Source organism: Siphateles boraxobius, unplaced genomic scaffold, assembly GCF_051911475.1.
Source record: "Siphateles boraxobius isolate OS27281-9 unplaced genomic scaffold, OSU_SipBor_1 16, whole genome shotgun sequence".
NCBI classification, from domain to species: Eukaryota; Metazoa; Chordata; class Actinopteri; order Cypriniformes; family Leuciscidae; genus Siphateles; species Siphateles boraxobius.
Genome location: NW_027508766.1, coordinates 9,981,830 through 10,001,874, shown reverse-complemented (window position 1 = coordinate 10,001,874; position 20,045 = coordinate 9,981,830). Strand labels below are relative to the sequence as shown.

Here is a 20,045-nt window from a genome sequence, read left to right as displayed (position 1 = left end):
GCTATGTAAGCCCAATAAAGCTTTTTTTAATTAACTTCCCAAATCTAATCTTAAATGTGGTTTTATGCACACTGTAGTGACCAGTAATCTGCAGCTAATAGAGCAATCCACACTCTTTTTTTACACTCCGTAAAGCACATTCCACATTGACATTACAAAAATGTCAGTCCAACAGTACGTTTATATAACACCAAATTATTCACAAGACGAACACACTAATCCACAAGAAACGGTGTAATGTAAGCTGTAACGGACTGTCAATACAACTCTAAATGCTGAGCACTGACATCACTGCCATTATATGATAGGCTGAGGTGCCTTGCGTGAAGTTAGAGCCCCAGACCTCATCTCCCAGTAATAAGACCATCTCTGATGCATTGCTGCAATGTGACTGGCTGATTAGATATTTGCGGTAACGAGCAGTTGAACAGAAATAAAGTGGCCAGTGAGTGTATATATGTAAACATCTGTTATTTGAAATAGCTTATTCAGGACCATCCTAAAAAAAAACATGTTTTTTTAATAATCTTATTTTGTTACATTTTGCATATTTTGCAAGGGGTATGTAAACTTATGAGCAAAACTGTGTGTGACCAAAATATTTTTGTATTATTTCTATTCATCTAAACAGGTTTTTGTATGTCAATGGCAAAGCAAGAATGTAAATATTATATTTTTTTAATCTGTAATTGTAATAACTAAATAGAATATTCTAACAACAATCATAATCTCCATCAATTTGACTCAATGTTTTCTTTCTACTCACTTTCCAGTAATCTTCTTTTATATCTTTACGAGGCCCTCGGAATAAAATGCATTCAATTCAAATAAATGTATTATTACAGATTAAACCGGGCCTTGTTTCAGACCGTACAGTCATCAAACACTTTTATGATGACCTCTTCCTCTCTTAAATCCAAAAGCCCTGACTTAAGAAAATGCAGGTCTAGCACCTCCAGTATGCACTGAGACTTTGGGACAGGGGCGGCTTTATCTATCAATGCACCCGCCGTGATTGATGGCACAATAGCAGCTCAAGGAAAACAAATCCACAGACACTTTTCAGGCTGTCGCTGGAACACAAACCTGGAGCAGCAACAGAAGGACACGGCGGCACGCCGGAGCCCAGTGCTGACAGCCTATGATAAAGCGACCTTCCTTAACTAAACTCGTAAAGCACGGGACAATAAAAGTCAATCTTCTGTAAAATCCAATTAAGTCATTATCTGACTGATTGTATCTTTAATTGAAAACAGAAGTGACAGTAAATTTCTGTGATATATCAGGATCAATCGATACTGCTGTACAATCTGCTCTCCAGAAGTGATTTATAATGCCAAAGCCATATAGGTAACTCCACATTCTTCTCACTAAAACCACTGGGGGATGAAATTAAGAGTAAGTGCATTTAATAAAAAAAACAAGATGGTCTGGTTATTGATTACAGCTGATGGCGCAGAATCGAATGAATGTTTTGAGGGTGCAGAGCAAAGAAAATACAAGTAATTTTCATTTCGTGTTTTATATCTCATCAATAATGATTTTATTTCCACTGAACATGAGAGTGTATAAACACACAACGATTGCAAATGAGCTTTTGCATTGTTTTATAATCATAACAATAATAAAAATATTTGTAACATCATGGTGTCAGAGGACGAGAGCACATCCACACCAACACCAAAATACAGTGGGTAAATGTACACGTCTGGAAAACAAATGAACACACGAATCAAACTGTGAACTGTTAGTTTAACAAAATCTTATAAAATCACAAAATAGAAATGTATAAAAATAATTACATTTTAATTTCATTTTTAGAAAGAAAATATTTTTTTTTGTCTCTGCTAGATACCCATTACTATTAAGTGCAAAATATATACTGATTGTCGAAGCATATTAAAGGCCATCCATTATAAAAAAAAAGTAAAAATCAGATTACACTTAACATATATCTCATTTCAATCAGCTCAAGATACTGAACAATTACATCATTTGTAGTTAAATGTACATCTGTAACAAACAGAGCCTAAAAGGAAAGACAAAGTTGTGTGTCCCTCTTCTCCTCTATTTGTGACTTGACTGAGGACACTATCTGGACCAACACCATTAAAATCAAGGGCACAGCTTCATATTATACAAAGAAAGCTCAGAAGAGCACTGCACATTAGCTGGATCATGCACAGGAAGTTAAATGATGCCCTTTAGTGATGGCCATAAATAAACAAGCCGTTTGCTGTGAGATTGAAGCATAATTGAATAGTATCTCTTCTAACCCAACTGTCCCGCACAACACTATGGAGATGCTTGAGAAGCCCTCATATAGTTTGCAGCATGAAGGTCATGGAAAGGAAGTTAGATTATCCATTAGGCCAATGACAGCAATACTGAGCTTGAACCCATATGTGACAATAAATCGCTCGGCTCTGCCATTTCTTTAAATAGCGTTCTGCTAGAAAGCGAAAGTGACTCATTTTAGTCTTAAAAATCTGCAGCATCAAAGTGAACAAACTGAAGCTATCAAACTGCGTGAAACCTGGTAAATGGCATTTCTGATCATCACTGAGAAACTGATTTCTATGTCTACAAAAATTCGAAAGAATTACCCCAACAAAGTTTAATAACATTGATCAACCTGATCAGTATTAACATTAAAATGTTGAACAATAAGGTAGGATTTGGTTACAGAATCATTACATTTTTAGAAAAAAAAAAAAAAAAAAAAAGGAGTGGTGCAGATGAGGGTGTTTTACTTGGTTGCCCTATCTATGACGGAGTCGACGGAGAAGGTTCCAGACTCTGAGCTGCTCTCACACTCCAGCTTGTTCTCAGTGTTGATCATTGAGCTGTCTTGAACTCCACTGGGGTAAGCTGAAATAGGATGCATCATGACATCAGATAAACAGTTTTTTGTTTATTATTGAAGACATTTTGTGCCAAAGCATAATCTGGTTATGGGATCTGTGATAAACGACACCCGAAGCATTCATGTAACATGAGCTTTTTGGTTCCTGACAAAGTACAATAGTGCAAAAAAAAGTATTTGGACACTTAAGCCACACTTAAAGATGTTTGAATGTCTTTGCATTAGAAACAAAATATAAAGCCAAGTAGCATTTGTCAGAAATGTGAAAAACATAAACATAAGATATATTGTTCCAAGAACAAGACAAAAAGTACATACCTGTAGTAACTCTGATAAGTTACCATCAGAGTAACCGTGAACTTGTAAGTGTAAGTGTGGGTGTAAGTAACTTGTAAGTAAGCATACACTTATGGGCAAATGACTGAAACGTTTGGGATCAGTACGATTTTTTAATGTTTTAAAAGTATCACCAAGGTTGCATTTATTTGATCAAAATACAGTAAAACAGTAATATTGTGAAATATTATTACAATTTAAAATAAATGTTTTCTATTTTAATATATTGTCAAATATAATTTATTCCTGTAATGACAAAGCTGAATTTTCTGTAGCCATTATTATCAATGTTGAAAGCAGTTTGTAAAAACTGACACATTTGTTCAGGATTCTTTCATGAATAGAAAATTCAGAATTATTTTGTAATAATGTGAATCTTTACTGTCAATTTTGCATCCTTAATGGATAAAAGTATTCACAGGGTTCCCACACCTTGGTTAACCTCAAATTCAAGGACCTTTCAAGAGCTTTCCAGGTCCAATAGCTTCAAATTCAAGGACTTAATATGGGGACACATTTCAAGTGAGAGCAAGGTTACATCGTGTTACCTTGTAAGGTACATTGTTACAGTTTTCATGTGTCAAACACAACTATGCAAAAAAGCATTTATTTTTAGCCATATTACAGAGATCTGATATTCTATTTGTCGTATTTCTGTTTTGCATAAAACTGAAGAATATTTGGTACATCCTATACTGTATACTAAAATGATCTGCTATTAACGTTTGCATGGATTTTATTGAAAAGAGCTTAGGCTAATGAAACCAGAAGTTTTCATATATTTGAATATGCTTTTAAAGGAGCAGTTTACTTTAAAATGAAAATCAGCCCATGATTTACTCACCCTCAAGCCATCCAAGGTGTACATGACTTTCTTCTTTCAGACGAAACGAATCGGAGTTATATTAGTTAACACCCTGACGCTTCCAAGCTTTATAATGGCAGTGGATTGCAACCATCAGATTGAAGCTCAAAAAAGTGCATCTATCCATCATAATAGTGCTTCAAACACGGCTCCGGGGGGTAAATAACGGCCTTCTGAAGCAAAGGGATGAGTTTTTGTAAGAAAAATATTCACATTTAACACACTACAAAGAAAAATTCTAGCTTCCGGCCAAACGAACATATGCAGCCTGCTTACGCAAAGCACAACTTGTGACGTCAGAAGTAGCGTAGTGCGTCATGGTGTAGCTTAAATATCAGCAGTACGTTGCATTATTACGCATTACTGTCACATTACTTACCGTCAACTGGAAGATAGTTTTTTACTTTTTAACATTTTAAATATGAATATTTCTCCTACACGAACACATCGCTTCGCTTCAGAAGGCCTTTATTAAACCCCGCAGAGCCGTGTGGAGCACTTTTATGATGGATAGATGCACTTTGATGGACTTCAAAACAGGAACATCCATTCACTGCCATTATAAAGCTGGGAAGAACCAGGACATTTTTTAATATAACTCCGATTGTATTCGTCTGAAAGAAGATGAAGTCATATACAGCTCATTGACTGAACATATTTGGGTTAGTATGCATAGGCAATGAAGTGTTGGCGAAATAACACATTAGTGGACCGGAGGGAATAATATGGATTTTTTTACAGAAGACTTCTTGCACAAAATAAATTCAAGCACTTTCAAGGACCTGTATCTATGTATGTTTATTTTCAAAAACTTTCCAGGGCCTTCACATTTTTTTTACAGATCCACAAACTTTTAAGGATTTCAAGGACCCGTGGGAACCCTGTATTCATAAAAAAAAAAGAATAATAATAAACATTACAAACCCCAAACATTTGACTGGAAGTGTGCATAGATTAACAAACACTTTGAAAGCAGGTGCAATGAAATTAGACATTATGTCTAAAAGTAATTCAAGTATTTTCAGGGGCAAAATGCATTTAAAATCTCATCAACTTACTCTAACTACATAAAAAAAAATTGCGAACAAGCTGAACCTTTGCACAGAACAGTGTTAGAGTGGAAACAATGCTGTCAAAGTATTTCTGATCTTGAGTTTATCAGCTTCTCCAGTCAAACCAAACAGCATCAATTAACTGTATGAGCAGTGCTGTCAGCTCTTAACATTACAACCAAGTAAAGACAGTGGTGCCTTCTATAAACCTCACACTGCAGCAAGTTCTGGCTACTTTGGCAAACTCACTCAAGCTGAAGATACGAGTATTGAGCCAGTCAGACTGCTGAGTGAGCACACGGCTATTGAGCACAGGACGAGTCTGTACTGTGCTGACCTTTTCCAGTATCTGTGTGTAGACCGATAACTAAAATAGCATCAAGATATTAATATAAATATGAATTAAGACTCTCTAAAAATTTCATTTAGAATCACATGCTCTGTTTAATATTAAATAAACCCTGACAGTTACATTTTTAACCCAAAGACCAAATCATCTGCTTAAATAAATGACTATGTAAATGTAAAACTGAAACACTAGCAGCACAAATGTTAATAGTTCCCAATAAAGCTGGATGGTAGTTTGTGCATTGAGCCAGGTCTCTCATCTCAATGTGCTTTTGAAGCTAATACATTACAGTCTCTACAGATTCTATCAAAGTTACGAGTGTCGGGAGGGGTAACGCACACAAATCCTGTTCAGCTGCTTTCCTGACCTTCATAACCCGAGAAAAGCAGCATAAAGGCTCTTACTGTGGCTCTCATCCCTTCCTGCCCTCCCTCTTTTTCATCTGCGCTGCTCTGGCGTGGAGGTAATTAAGGGGCGCTGGCGAAAAGGAGTAATTTTTCTCCTCATTAACTTCCTGATTGGTTTCAGGCTACAAAACTTTGCGCTCCGCCTGCAGTTTGTCACCAATTCCAAACTGGCCAATCGTTAATACTAATGTTTGTGTAGCTAAACTGCACCGGCGCGCTCTGTACAACAATAATACACGAGTGAGGGTGAGAGAGGAGGGGCTGGAATTAGCCGTGGCTGTGTTAATTCTGAGGGAGTTCATCAGGGGGAAATCTATGGTGTAATTAAAGGGAAGATCTCGCGGGTGAGTGGACAGGTCGTTTGTGGGGACAGTAAATCACCAGTGGGGCTGTTCGGCGAGCGGACATGTTCTGTGTCACAGCTTCGTTGCCTTTGATTATCATTGTATTAGCGCTTAATATAGACTAATGTTAGATCAGCCGTAAACACTCTGTAATACAGACAATCAGGCCTTTAAATGCACAGATAAAACCTAAATAATGAAATAAGTAAATGGAGGTTTGTGTACTTTTAATATAAAGTGCATCTTCACTAAGGTTTTTGAAGAATTATCAAAAGTAGTTTAATTTTTAACAGAAAATTTGACCTAGCCTATCCTGGTTTTCTGGTTTCGGAGGGATTTACAACTGGTCATGCTGGGCAAGCCAGGGAAAACCAGCTTAAACTGAAGTGGGTTCTTTAAGAAGGGAACACATTGGATAAGAATGACATTTATGAAACTTTCACAAAGTTGCCAAACAAGAAGTTTCCTACACTCTGGCGGTGACAAGTATTACAAAAAAATAAAAACCACACGCGTCTGTCAATTGTAAAACAGTATTGAAACAAGAGAGGATTTAATTTCTGTACGCTGTTCAAAAAGAGCTTATTCTCCCATCTGAACTTTTGCCCTATTCACCCTTGTTCGGCTGACTATCTTAGATTTCCAAACTATTAAACAGTCTTTGTGTGGTTTAACAAAAGGAAGCTTTTTTTTTTCTTTTCTTTTTTTAGAAAAAGAGCATGAAAAGGGGAGGGGAAATAGTGAAAGAAGCTCAATCATTTCTGGCAGTTTGGGAAAGGTGAACAAAAGCCCAGATGTGAGAGAAGATGGTAATTCAGGGTTGATCTATTGTGGATAAGCTTTTTCCTCTGCAACTCATATACTGCCAGCACTGGGCCATGAGGGTCCATAATGCCTTCACTTAGATAAACACACAGAGTTGCATAGAGATAACGCACAGGGGCGGGCACACAAACACACACACACAAGCACACGCAAACACACATTTACATGCTCGAACGTGTATACAGATGCTCTCATACACGCATGCTTACAGCCATTTAAATTAAGAATAAATGTCACTGTATCAGTCTAAAACTCAAATGTTAAGATGTGCACATTTGCTCAACATAAGTTATAGGCTGATATTAGAGGTTGGTAGGTAGTTCAGATTTTAATGCTATGTCAGCAGCCAAGGCATTTTATTAAAGAAAAAATAAGTGTTATAAGTGTTATAAATGTACATATGAAAACAATTATAAAATGATTTTTCTGGTAATATCTTATTAAAAAGGCCCTTAAGAGAGCAGATATGTAAAATTGCTATCTTGCATTAACAGCAGAGTAGCCCAACAAGACATGCTTAAGAGAAAGGGAGGCTGATATTAATTCAATTTATCAATTTATGATTTTAGATTTTTATTTCGCCAAAATAGTACAGAATCGCAATAGAGTGATGCAGGGATGACGTCAGAACTCGGAGGACTAATTCGCCGCTGGTTCCTTCAAGATTTTCCTGTGGGGTTTTATAATGGGGTTTTTCAATTTATGAGTGAAATAAAGCCTGTGGTAAACAACTGTGGTAAACTTGACAATACTTTAATGTTCTGTTCTACAACGTACACTGCACACTCTCATACCTCAAACTGTCTTATCTAGCCACTTATTAGAAACATACATTTTCAAAAATAAACAGAACTGTTTTAAAATTCATGTTTTCAGTGTCTGTCATTTACATTGTACACATTTTTTTTTTTTAAATATCGTCAAGTTATGTTTACCAAGCACAGGCTTTATTTTACTCGTTACTTGAAAAACCCCATAGGAAAATGACAAAGGAACCAGCGGCGAATTAGACTTCCAGGTTTTGATGTCATCCCTGCATCAGATTTGCAAATGATTGGTTATTAGATATAAAATTATAGTTTTCAGTTATAGTATTGGTGGGTTCACTCAGAGCAGAATCAGTATTTGTTTTTAAAGATTACAGTTCAGAAAAAGGTTTGATTAGAAAAAATAGTTAAATGTTTATTTTTTAAAGTTAATGCTTTGGTTTTTTTTGCCTATACTTTATACCAGAACTTGAATAGAACATCATACTAAATAGCTTTCTACTAGAGTTTGTGACCAAACCAAGTAACTCCTGCGGATCCTCAAACTGTCGGAAAAACCTCATTCAGGAGCTCCACCCACCTCAATCATGAATGAAGTGCAGCACACATTTTGGAGACCATCTCTGCTTGTTTGCAGTGCAAGGGTAAAATTAAGAACTGGTTCTTTGAATAAGTACCGTTTCTTAAACCGGTTCGGATCCCAGCTCCCAATCTACCCCAAAGGTGAACCATATTGCCGTTCACTTGGCTGTAGTTCGTTCATTCACCCCCCAAATTTAAAAATCCACTTTCACACTAACCAAAAGGAGCAAACTCTAAAAAATCAAACAAACTCTGTTCAGAACCAAAAGCTGTGAAAGCACCCTCAGAGACAAACACACGTCCATACGACATGACTTGGCTGAAGATGTGCTGGGGAAGATGGAGTTCCCTCAAGGAATGACATGCACGTCTCTCTCAATCATTAGAGCTGTGGCAGGACTTAATGGCGCAGAAAACACAGGCCTACAGCAAGGAGGCGGCACTTTAAACAGCTGCTGACTCCTCAAAGAGTGAACAGCCGTGGCTGCTGCAGAGAGACGGATGCTGTTCTCGGAGTCAAGTGCTCACTCACAATCACATTGGCATTGGAGTTTGAAGCACTCAAGGGAGGTGAATGCTGACATGTTTAACACTTAATGAAAAACATGAGTTTGCAAAAGTAAAATTTAAAAACATTTGAATATTTTTAGGTATAATATTTCAGAGCACCTTCAGATGTTTTACTGATGAACTGAATACTGTGTATTTAGATATTGTAACTCGGTGTATAACCCAACCAAAAAAAAAAAAAACACATCTAACATAATGCAACTATTATGAAGAAAATGTCTGATGTAGCCTGTGCAAAACTCACTCGTACAATGATAAGGTGTTGTGGGCGGTATGATTCAAACATGTAGTACAAGTCATGCAGGACAAGTTATGCACCTATGTGTAAAATCCAAACCTGAAGTATTAAGAATGAACTTCAGCAAGCAAGACTAAATACTAAGATATTTGTTCTGTTAAAAAAAAATCTGGTTACACTATTATATTAGGTGTCTTTAACTACTATGTACTTGCATAAAGAGTAATTATTAGATTATTATGTGGTACTGCAAAACACTTGCTGCTATTGAGGAGGGATAAGGTTAGGGACAGGTTTGGTGGGTAGGTGTAAGGGAGGACTAAAGTGTAAGGAAAGGGTCAAAAGTGTAATTATTAGATCTATACAGAAATTAATTACAGCTGTAATTACATCCAGGTATTTTGTACAATGTAATGACATGGGTAAAATGATTAGGGTAATCATAAGGTAGTAATAAGAAAATTTTACTGTTTCATTGTTTCATGTAACTATGTTACATGCTACTACAAATTATGCATAATTACATGCTAACTACTAACCCTAAACCAAACCCTAATCCTAACCCTATAGTAAGTACATGTTATATAGTTACTTAATATTACTCAGTACTTAAATGTATACTTACAGTGAAACTAGGACACCTTAAAATAAAGTAATAAACATGATTAATTTAAATATTAGTACATAGTAGTTACAGACCCTTAATATAGTGGGACCAAAATTATTAAAGTAAATGTTTCTTATGTCAACTGTCTATTTATCAAAGAATCATTAAAAAAAAGTACATCGGTTTCGATAATAAGATAATAAGAAATATGTGAGCACCAAATCAGCATTAGAATCATGTGACACTGAAGACTAAAGTAATGGCGGCTAAAATTCAGCTCACATGTGAGCACATCGGACACTTCAGTCCCCATTATTGGACTATTAGAGATCTGCATGAGTGGCCTGTAACGTCTGACAGGAGGCATCATGCCAGGGTCAGAGGCTAATTAAACACATAAGCACCTCCAGACCTGTATTGTTCCCCAATCTGTCCCCAGTCTCAAAGTGTCTCTGAGAGAATTGACAGGCCCTCCTCCCTGTTAAATCACTGGCACTGATACAGCTCTCCGCCGGCCCTGCAAATGACCTGTCCGTCTCTCCCGGCCGGCGTGCCGATCCGTCGAAACATTATGGATATACTATAATGACTTGAGACACGGGATCGATGATTTGAGGGATTTTGTGTTATTATCCTTAAAGGAGAGAAAATAATCACAAGTGAGAAATAAGCGGTGCAGGCATCAGTTAGCAATGCTCTGAGGGAGACTGAAGCCCTCCTGGGTGAAATAAACAACCTAATAGATTCAGTTGAATTCATGATGTTACGGCAGGGGTTAGAAGCTGAATAAGACCACATTTAGAAAACATTCTGCTCAAGAATGAATGTCTACCTTCCGTTAGTAACATAAAAAAAAAATGGTGTAGAAAATTAACCAGTAACTATGAGGTAAAAACTCAAATTATGCCTAAAATATAGATTTGCTTTTTTAATAGCTACCGATTCCCATAAAATAAAGCCCTCTGCAGCAACTATGAACACATCTTTTCATTAAGGGGTGTAATTTAAAAAAAATATTTTATTTGACAGAAAAGTTATCAAATAACTACTATTTAAATATATTTTACAATTTTATTTCTGTGGCAAAGCTTAACTTTCAGCATCATTACTCCAGTCTTCAAATGTCGCATGTTTCTTCAGAAATCATTCTAATATGGTGCTCAGGAAACTTTTTCAACGTTAAATACAGTTTTACTTGTTAATAATACTGCGGAAACTGTGATGCATTTGTTTCAGGATACCTTTGATGAATAGAAAGTTCAAAAGCATTTATTTAGAATATAAATATGTTGTAACATTATAAATGTTTATATTTTCAATTTAATGAATCCTTGCTGAATAAAGGTATCGATTACTTTAAAAAAAACATATCTGAATGGTAGAGTATATAAACTGAGATTCTAGACTTTCTTTTACACAGACCGTCTCCTGAGGAGGACAGTGTGCTAAAGAGAGCAGAACCTTTGGCTGCAGTCATTATCCATTTTATCTCTTCAGTGCCTCAGGCAAGTGTTAATGGAAATGTTGTACAACACATTACGACAGTGCTTGAGCCTGGAGCAGCCAATTACACTGGTATTTAACCGATCCATAGAGAGAAAAGACAGAGCATTTAGCATCAGCACTGGAGAAGGGAAGACAGCATGACACGGAGGAGTTACTGACTATGTGGTTAAATAACAGTCCAGCCAGAGGTTTTGCCTGCAGGCCACTGATTTACCATCTGATTTACATGACAGACACACATCCGGCTTTACCAATTCCTTTGAAAGTTTTTGAAATACATTATGTGGCACATTAGCCGTTCGCATCATCTGTACTACTCACATACGACCCAGATTACAAAAGCTATCAATTGTTTGTTTTGCGTGTAAAAGGTGAAAAAGAGAAAACCTTACTCCTACTGATCTTAGATCAGAAGGGGAAATAGATAAGAAATGCCAATTGTAAGCAGGTAAATATAGAGAGTACAACAGTATAAGCTGTCATGCAACTGGCATCATACGAAATTCAACCATAATTGAATCCAAACCAGCCCTAAATTTTGTATATGCAGCTTCTTGTGAACTCGTGACCTATATGTAACCCTAGCCAGGCTTGCGACACTGTATAACAACCAAATAAAGGGACACATGTAACAGCACTTAACCTCGAGGGCACATGCTGTGCCAGAGTTCTGTGCATGTTCCAAAGAGGAATAATGCAAACAGGATGGATTAAATGTTTAAAAAAGCGCCACAGCCGCTCTGTCAGATGAGAAGTTACACCTCTTCCTGCTCAAGCGCTACCTCTCAATTATGCTTAAAGCTGGGAGGGAATCATTATTCCCCTTTGTTATTCTGCATTGAAAGAGAATGAATGGGCTCTTTGGTTGCTCCTATGAGATTTTGTGTTTTCCTGGAACTTTTTACAGGGGGTCTGACGCCTCTGAAAGTGATATAACATTCTGACCGAGTAGAACTGCATCCATTAAATTTGTGGTTTGTAAACTGCATCAGACCGATCGATATATGTCAAAAGCACAGTACATATGTTTCGATGTGATTGGAATGTGTAATTAATTACCTGTAAATAAAGCCCTTCACCATATTTGTATTCAAATAAAAGCATTGCTGATGCACAGCAACAAAAAAAATCACGTATTCGAAAAAAGTACTGAGTCAGAAACATTGTACAGTGATGTACGAGATTACAATACCATTGTACTATTTAAAAAATATGTAATGGACCTGAATGAATACCATAATATATTTACAGGATACTAGATGGTATAGTATTTCAAAGAATAGCATAACATTACCTTGGTCCAAGCTAAATAAAACATGGTATTACCATAGAACCATATCCAAAAAAAAAAAGCAAAAAAAAAAAAAAAAAGTATAGTATTACTTTTAGAGAAGGCTTGTTCACTACGAAACAATATCTTTACAATATTGTATTCTGAAAGCCACATATTCTCTTCTAGAGCTGGGTGGCATGTACAATATATCGATGGGCCAGCATTTTTTATAAACGATAAAAGGATGGGCATTACTGTTTATATCGAGATACAGTAGTTTGATATTCAGAGTGCATCTGAAAAATAGCAGAGGGCACAGGGTGACCTGTTGTGAGGAAAGTGCATAATCCAATTTGTCCTAAACATGAGACATGCTTTATATTAAAGGCTTCAAAATAACTTGTAAGATATAGTTAACACGTATAGTTTAAAGTGGCTCACTCTGTTGCTTTGTTTAATGCATTTGAGATTTAAATTATGCACTAAGAAAAACATTACATTTCAAAGTTACTTTCTCCATCTGTAAATGTGAGAAAGTCTTGCAAATATAGGCTATCCATTTTGCTGTCAGGAGTGGACGAGACTTATGCTTAAACGAGTCTCCGCTAAACTTCAGACTTCAGTGATCGGGCGCCGCTGCACACATGCGCACCAGACAGATAGAGCACGATAGAATAGGAGAGCAATAATTTTGACAAATTACATTTTGCTGAAATATTTGTTGTTCGACATTAAATGTGCCATATATGTAGAACTTTAAATCTACAATTGAGTGTATTGTTATGATAACTGTACCTAAAGTGACTGTAAAGTGTAATGGGGTAATCAAATGTGGGCTAAATTACTAATCCAGATGAGTGAATGTGTGTGTTCCACTTACAGTTAACATTTAGTCCGTGCTTTCGTTTTTACTTATTTTCATTTTTAATTTGGCGAATTTAACTTTAATGCTTTAAAAAGCATTATTTTTTTCAGATATGTCGGTTTAACCCTCTTTTTTTTTGCACATATACATGGTTTTATTCGCTATATTTGTTTTCATAACCTTCGATATGAACAATGTTTGTAGGACAACATTAGGCAGGATAAAAAATAACCTTTTTTAAAATCCAAAATATGGAAATACAGAAATATATAGCGTATATCGCCATTCAGCCAAAAATTACAGAGATATAATTTTTTTGGCCATATTGCCCAGCCATATTCTCTTCAAACATGGTTGCTGTCCACTTTCTCCAAAACTGTAAACTAGGCCCATACCGCAAACAAAACTAACTTTGAATCTTCCAATAATAAATGGTGACAAAAAGAAAAAACAAAGCATGAGAAAAAAAAAAGGTAAAACCCATAGACTGTCTCGTATAACACTGAAATTCCAACATAACTCACAGCGGGCACATCATCTCACGGCTGGGACGGCTGCCGCGGGTGGGGGCGGATGCGGGCGGAGGTAAGGCTGCCCTGCCGGGTGATGGAGTGCAGTGTCACCTCCGGCACAGGCAATTTATGGCGGAGCGCTGCTGACGAGCTCCCAGCAGTAAAGAGCGCACAGGGGCGTATTTCACAGCGAGCTGAGCTTTATGAAGAACACTTCGACGCCCCGGCAGGCCGCCGCTCGTGACGGATGGAGAAAGACGCATGACAAGCTTCATCATTGTTTGTAAATCTTAACTTGTTCCCGCTCACTAACCCCAGAGGCAATTTTCCAAAGACAGCTGTGGGGGCCGCTCGGAAAGGACAGCGTCGCACTCCTGAAGGTTATTTGGCCTCATATTTGGCCAACTGATTACCCCAGCGCAAGGGAAAATAAATACATGCCGCACAAGCACTGGAGCAACAGAAACAGTAGAGAGGACTCAAGAGACTAAACCATCTGAAAACCAGGCGCCATTGTATCTTACTGTAAAGCTACTTTGAAAATAATTAAACTTGAATGCTTGACATTTACGGAGTTGCCTCTTTTTTAATCTCTCTTGACAGTACAAGTAGTAATACCTCAAAGTCCTCTATAGTTACCAGAAAACAACAATGCTGGGAACAGCTATTCAGGTCTGATTGTAGAAGTTGTGATAGTGAATATGACACAATAAAACACTATGAGATGTTTAGGGATCTGAATGAAGAGGGAGTGCAGACCCCCATCAAACTCAGGCCACACTAGCCTGTATGGCCACTCATGTCACCTAGTTTCTTCCCAAACCAAAGGGTTCAAACTGGTTGAGTCTTGAATAAAAATGTGTTTTAAGTTGTAATTGTAGTAGTTAGTTTAATTCACACACAGTTCATTACGGCAGAGGTTTTCAAACTTTTGGATGCCAAAGACCCCAAAATATGATGATCCCCTTCTGAGAGACCCACTTCAAGAAAAAAGACAGCTAGCTATATATTTGCATGTACAGTATACTGTGTGTGAATAATAAATGTGTTATGAAGACATGTTGCTCGCAATTAATTGGCTTTTATGTCTTTGTTGTACTGAAACAAATTAATAATGAGATAACTTGTAGTTATTACATTCTGTTGATCGCCCTCACGTCTTTAAACGCATTTAATTAATATTAAAATAATTAAAAACCCCTGCATTGGGGAATCATATAAATAGTAGGTATGGAACACGTAGAATAGATCACAGACCCTTCAATGCTGGGCTCTGAGTAAGGGTGTTTTGGAGATTGGACCACCCAACTTGGGAGTGTTTTGTGTTGTAATGGAACATAACACCCCCTGCAGTGATAGTGGGGGTGACAGGCACCCTCATGTTGAAACCACTGGAAATCAGCATGTAAAAATCATTAACAGCCAGGGCAGGTGGCAAGCTTGGAGGTATACGGGAATGGTGGATCACAGAAACGCCATAATCATACTCACACTGACGGTGAGAGCTAAAATGTACTTCAACACTCTAAATTAGTGGAGAATGGTGCACAGTAGGGATGTGACGGTGAGGATATTTTCCCACCGGTTATTCGACGTGTGACAACACCGGTAATACCGGTATCACCGGCGGGGGCTTTTAAATCACTAATTTAAAGGCACACGTAAAATGCGCGCGTTTGCACGGGCATGCATAATTGGTGGTCGTGCGGAGCAACACTGTTTTGTTATTGTGCGCTGAATTGGCGCTAATTTGAAAACGAAACTAATTTTTTTTTTACATCGCTTATAAAAAGCTGGTGCAGCAGTGTGCACTTCACTTTTAAATTAGCGTCAATTCATCCTTTGCATGGAGTTTGATGCGATCTGACAAATCAAAATCCACCATATTTTGTCCGACAAAGCAGTCAGGAGAGTTAGTAGATTAACGTCGGTGGATTTGAACTTGGCTTCAACTGAGGCAATCTCTCACGTCACGACACATTAGAGCCACAAAACGGTAGGCCTATTTATAGTTTAATTTTCTTTGACTGACCAAATTTGAAAGTTGAGACTTTGTTTCATATTAAATATTACCTGCTCGGTCCTTTCTGTCAGCGCGTTGTCAGTGTCCTTACAGGCTATGTGAGTTGCACTTATAAAATGAAGTTCACGAACAAACATGATCCATCAGGAAACGCCATAGATCGCTGCATTTCACTGCACTTCATGAAGAGTTTTTTTTATTTTGCGTGAAGAAGCCGCTCGCCGGAGATGTGTTAAAAGATAGCGGAGTGCATTCATGATTATTAGGCTACCGGTATAATAATCATCCTGGCTCCGTGTCTGAGTGAATAATTTACTCTCTTACCTTTGTTCTTTGATTAACATTAATGACACTTTAAGACCAGCCACTGCTGACAGAGACGCGATCTGACACGCGTCCATTTTCTCACAAATCTCTACGTTAATTTAAGACTTTATTTAAATCATTTAATACTGCTCTTATGAGGACACTCGACAAAACGGACATTTTAGCATAATTTGTGTGTGTTATGGTTTGTTCAAACCCAAAAGAGAACTCGATACTGACGCGCGTCTTTTCTGTGGGTCGCACGTGTGTTTGTGTAATAGGCAGGACTTATAGCGCGGTCTCTTTAGTCTTGTTGCGCTTAAAAGCATTCACATTAATAAGAGCTTGATCATACAATGCTAGTCAACGGGTGACAGAAAAAAACGGATACTGCGTAATTGCGTTAAATATTCTAACGCTTTAAAAAAATGTTTTTTGTTCTTTTCACCGCGGTGGGCAAGTGATGAAACCGGTGTTGCGACTGAACACCATGTAACACCGGTAACACAGACTACCGTAGCAAGCCTAGTGCACAGTAAGCCATACATTGTTTCCAAAAAAAATAAATTTAAAATAATTTTTGACAATTTAGTTTAAGTGTTGCTACATAGCTTTACAGAGTAAAAGGCACAGGAAATTGTAATATAAAATAAAATTTATGATTTCTATGTTCTAAGACTGAAGCGCTTAGCACATGGTCCTTGTCTCTTTAAATCTGAAGTCACCAGAACAAATGATGCTCATAAAAGTTTTACCTATGAATTTATTTATTTTTATAAATTTTACAGCGCCCTTGACTCAGAGTATGAACCTCCCTCAGATGTACTTGCTCACACTGTTGATAATCTCTGGATAAAAGTTTATGGCCCTAAGTAAAGTGTGTGTGTGTGTGTGTGTGTGTGTGTGAGACACTGACCTGCTGCTTTGGTCTCAGGGCAGGTGCTGGGTGGGACACATGCAGCCGTGTCGATCCCCTGACTCAGGTAAGATGAATAGTAGGAGTGTGTGCGGTACTGGGGGGGCACATTATGGCTGGACAGGCGGCTATTTCCATTGGGCATCTGTTTCAGAAGGGATTTGATTTTGGGGCAGGTGGAAAATAAAGAAGAATTAAGTCAGCACATAAAGAGTCAAATGGTATGAATAGTCGAGGTGCAGACATTCACACTGTATAATTGCTCATCAATGTTTTACATCATCATTTGTAAAACATGTGAAAGTTAGCTTGCATGGAACACAGAGTAATGTTAAACAATAGGATAGCAACAGATTTTGCGAGTCCGTTCACTTCACTTCCGTTCATCATACAAATTGCTTTTTTAATTCTAATCAGGCTAAAAATAAAAACATTACACTACTGTTCTAAAGTTTGGTATCAATAAGATTTTAAAAAAATCATATTTTTATTCAGCAAGGATACAGTTTCTGAAATTTCTATTCATCACAGAATCCTGAAAAAGGGAGTGTCTGTGTTTTATGCTAATTACAAATTTATACAAACTTTAACTATTTAATCAAGCCTTTAAAAAGTAAATCAAATAAAAATATAACTACAAATAACAACAAAAATGATTTTTTTTTGTCAAATGAGATGCTGCACAACAGAAGTGTAAACATTTAAAACATGGATTGAAACCATATCTCGGTTATATGATATTCCTTAGAAATAATAACATTATTATTACTACTTTGAAAAGTACTAGTTCTCTTTCAAGTCTTCTTGAACTTGAACGGGCAAATACACACAAAATTATGTAAAAATGTCCTTGTAGACACAGTGGGTTATGTCTTAAGTGAATGTGAACAGTTGAGAAAGAAAACGCATGTGTAACAGTATACTGGATCCGTGCATTCGGTCTTAAAGTGACAGCAGCCTATTAAACATGTATGTCAATCCTGTTAATCAAAGAAAAACGAAAGAAAATCAATCACTGATCTTGACTGAATAACTTTTGTAACTTTAATAAGGATTAATCTATATTTTATTTATAAAAAGAAAAAAATATGCAGTGTTATTTTACATTTGATTAATATTTCTGAACTCTGTTCAGTTGTATTAATTTGTGCTATTGCCAACTTGCTTATTTGTTCTTATTGTATTACTGACTGTATACTTGTCTTTAATAATGTTTGAAATTATATTAGTCAAGTTGTTCATTAGGCTGCTGATTTTTGTTCATGGTATTCAGCTGCAACAGAATATTTTGCATATATTGTTTGTTATCAAAATGTTTTACTTTTTTTTTTTTTACCATTTTGCAATTGAAACTGGGAATCGACAAGAATCTGAATCACTAAAATTCAAACAATACCAAACCCTACTGAAGACTGGAGTAATGGCTGCTGAAAATTCAGCTTTGCCATCACAGGAATAAATCATTTTTTAAAATTTATTCAAAATATTTTACCTGATATTTGACAATATTACTTGTTTTACAGTATTTTTGAATAAATATATGCAACCTTGGTGAGCATAAGAGAGCAAAAAAGAAAAACAACTTGTCAAAAAAACACTGACCCCAAACTTTTGAACAGTAGTGTATTTGCATGTTGGCCCAGTTATTGTACATGCACACTGTAAAGCAAATAGACTAGGCAGTGCCTTGACTAATAATGCAACTAGCTTTCTTAATTTAAAGGCTGATCCTTTATTGCAGACACCATATTGGGCATTGCAATTTCTCTCATTCTTTTATACACATATGGTCCATCTGTATTGGTCTGAACCAGGAGATATACCAATATGAACCTCTAGTCTGAGTGGAAGAAAAAAAATGGCCAGTATAAGTTATTGTTGACCTTCTGCCTAGATTGCTTTATTTTTCCCTCTCTTTTTTTTCCAAAATAAACTGCAACAAACTGCTCTGGCAAGTTTTCTTCCCTCTTTTGAGAACTTTAAAATAAGCTGTCTACTTGGCAGAACAGAGGCTTTAGGGTGTTTTCAATTTCACTTTTATGGAATTTGATTTCTGTCGGCCAGTAATATGTCACCATTTACTGTTCACCCCATCAACTCTTGACAGGTTTATAAACTGTTATTTAAACAATGTCAGCCTCTTATATTGCCTATGACAAATATAATACAAATTGAACTGTATTTTTTCAAGAGTACCCCACCAATACATACATGAAATAAAACAAGGTGGAAAAAAACATGTGCCACAACAAGCAAGAGACAAACACTGTGTGTTTGTGCCAAAATATTTGCAATCCTACTCAGCTATTTCTTTGCTTACTTAACACTTACATCCAAATAAGTGCAAGTGGAGTAAAATCCATGCATCATTCAACGTCCTTCCCTGTGATTCTGATCTCTATCTCAGGTATGAACATATCTAGAGAAAAATCTGGTAACATTGCATAGTGCCTGCTTAAAACAGCTTCACCAGTTTGAAAGTGCATTGTGATTCCCAATTCATGTAATACAAGAAGTGCTCACAGAAATGATGAGCAGGCATGCTAGCGTTGTTCGATCCAGAGCAGCATCATTAATGAGGGCTGGCTGGAGTCCTTTACCTCCCTGAGTGAGCTCTTATCTGGCACCATCAGCTGTCTGGATCCTCTACGCAACCCTCATATTTTCATTCTCCACCTGCAGTGCAGCGGAGCCCCACTCACTGGAGGTGGGAGAGGGCGGGAGATGGACGTGCCAAGATAAAAGCCAGATGAGGAGGAATAGCTCCTCGCCCTTATCACTTCCTTACCAAAATGACCAAATTAATAAAGAGAAGAAGCTATGATGGAAAGTTTCA

At 37.0% G+C, this 20,045-nt stretch overlaps 1 protein-coding gene across 2 annotated transcripts in view; it reads right to left on the bottom strand.

The window, feature by feature from the left end:
• Positions 1-1,519: 1,519 nt before the first annotated feature.
• dmrt1 (doublesex and mab-3 related transcription factor 1) overlaps positions 1,520-20,045 on the bottom strand; it is a 34,874-nt gene continuing 16,348 nt past the window's right edge. The window contains exons 4-5 of one of the 2 annotated variants that reach the window (XM_077231549.1): positions 17,210-17,354; positions 1,520-2,871 (exon numbers count right to left, since the gene is read on the bottom strand). In XM_077231549.1, coding sequence (XP_077087664.1) covers positions 2,750-2,871; positions 17,210-17,354 — 267 coding nt within the window. In that variant the 3' untranslated portion in view covers positions 1,520-2,749. The remainder of the gene's footprint in view (positions 2,872-17,209; positions 17,355-20,045) is intronic. The other variant, XM_077231550.1, reaches the window with a different exon arrangement.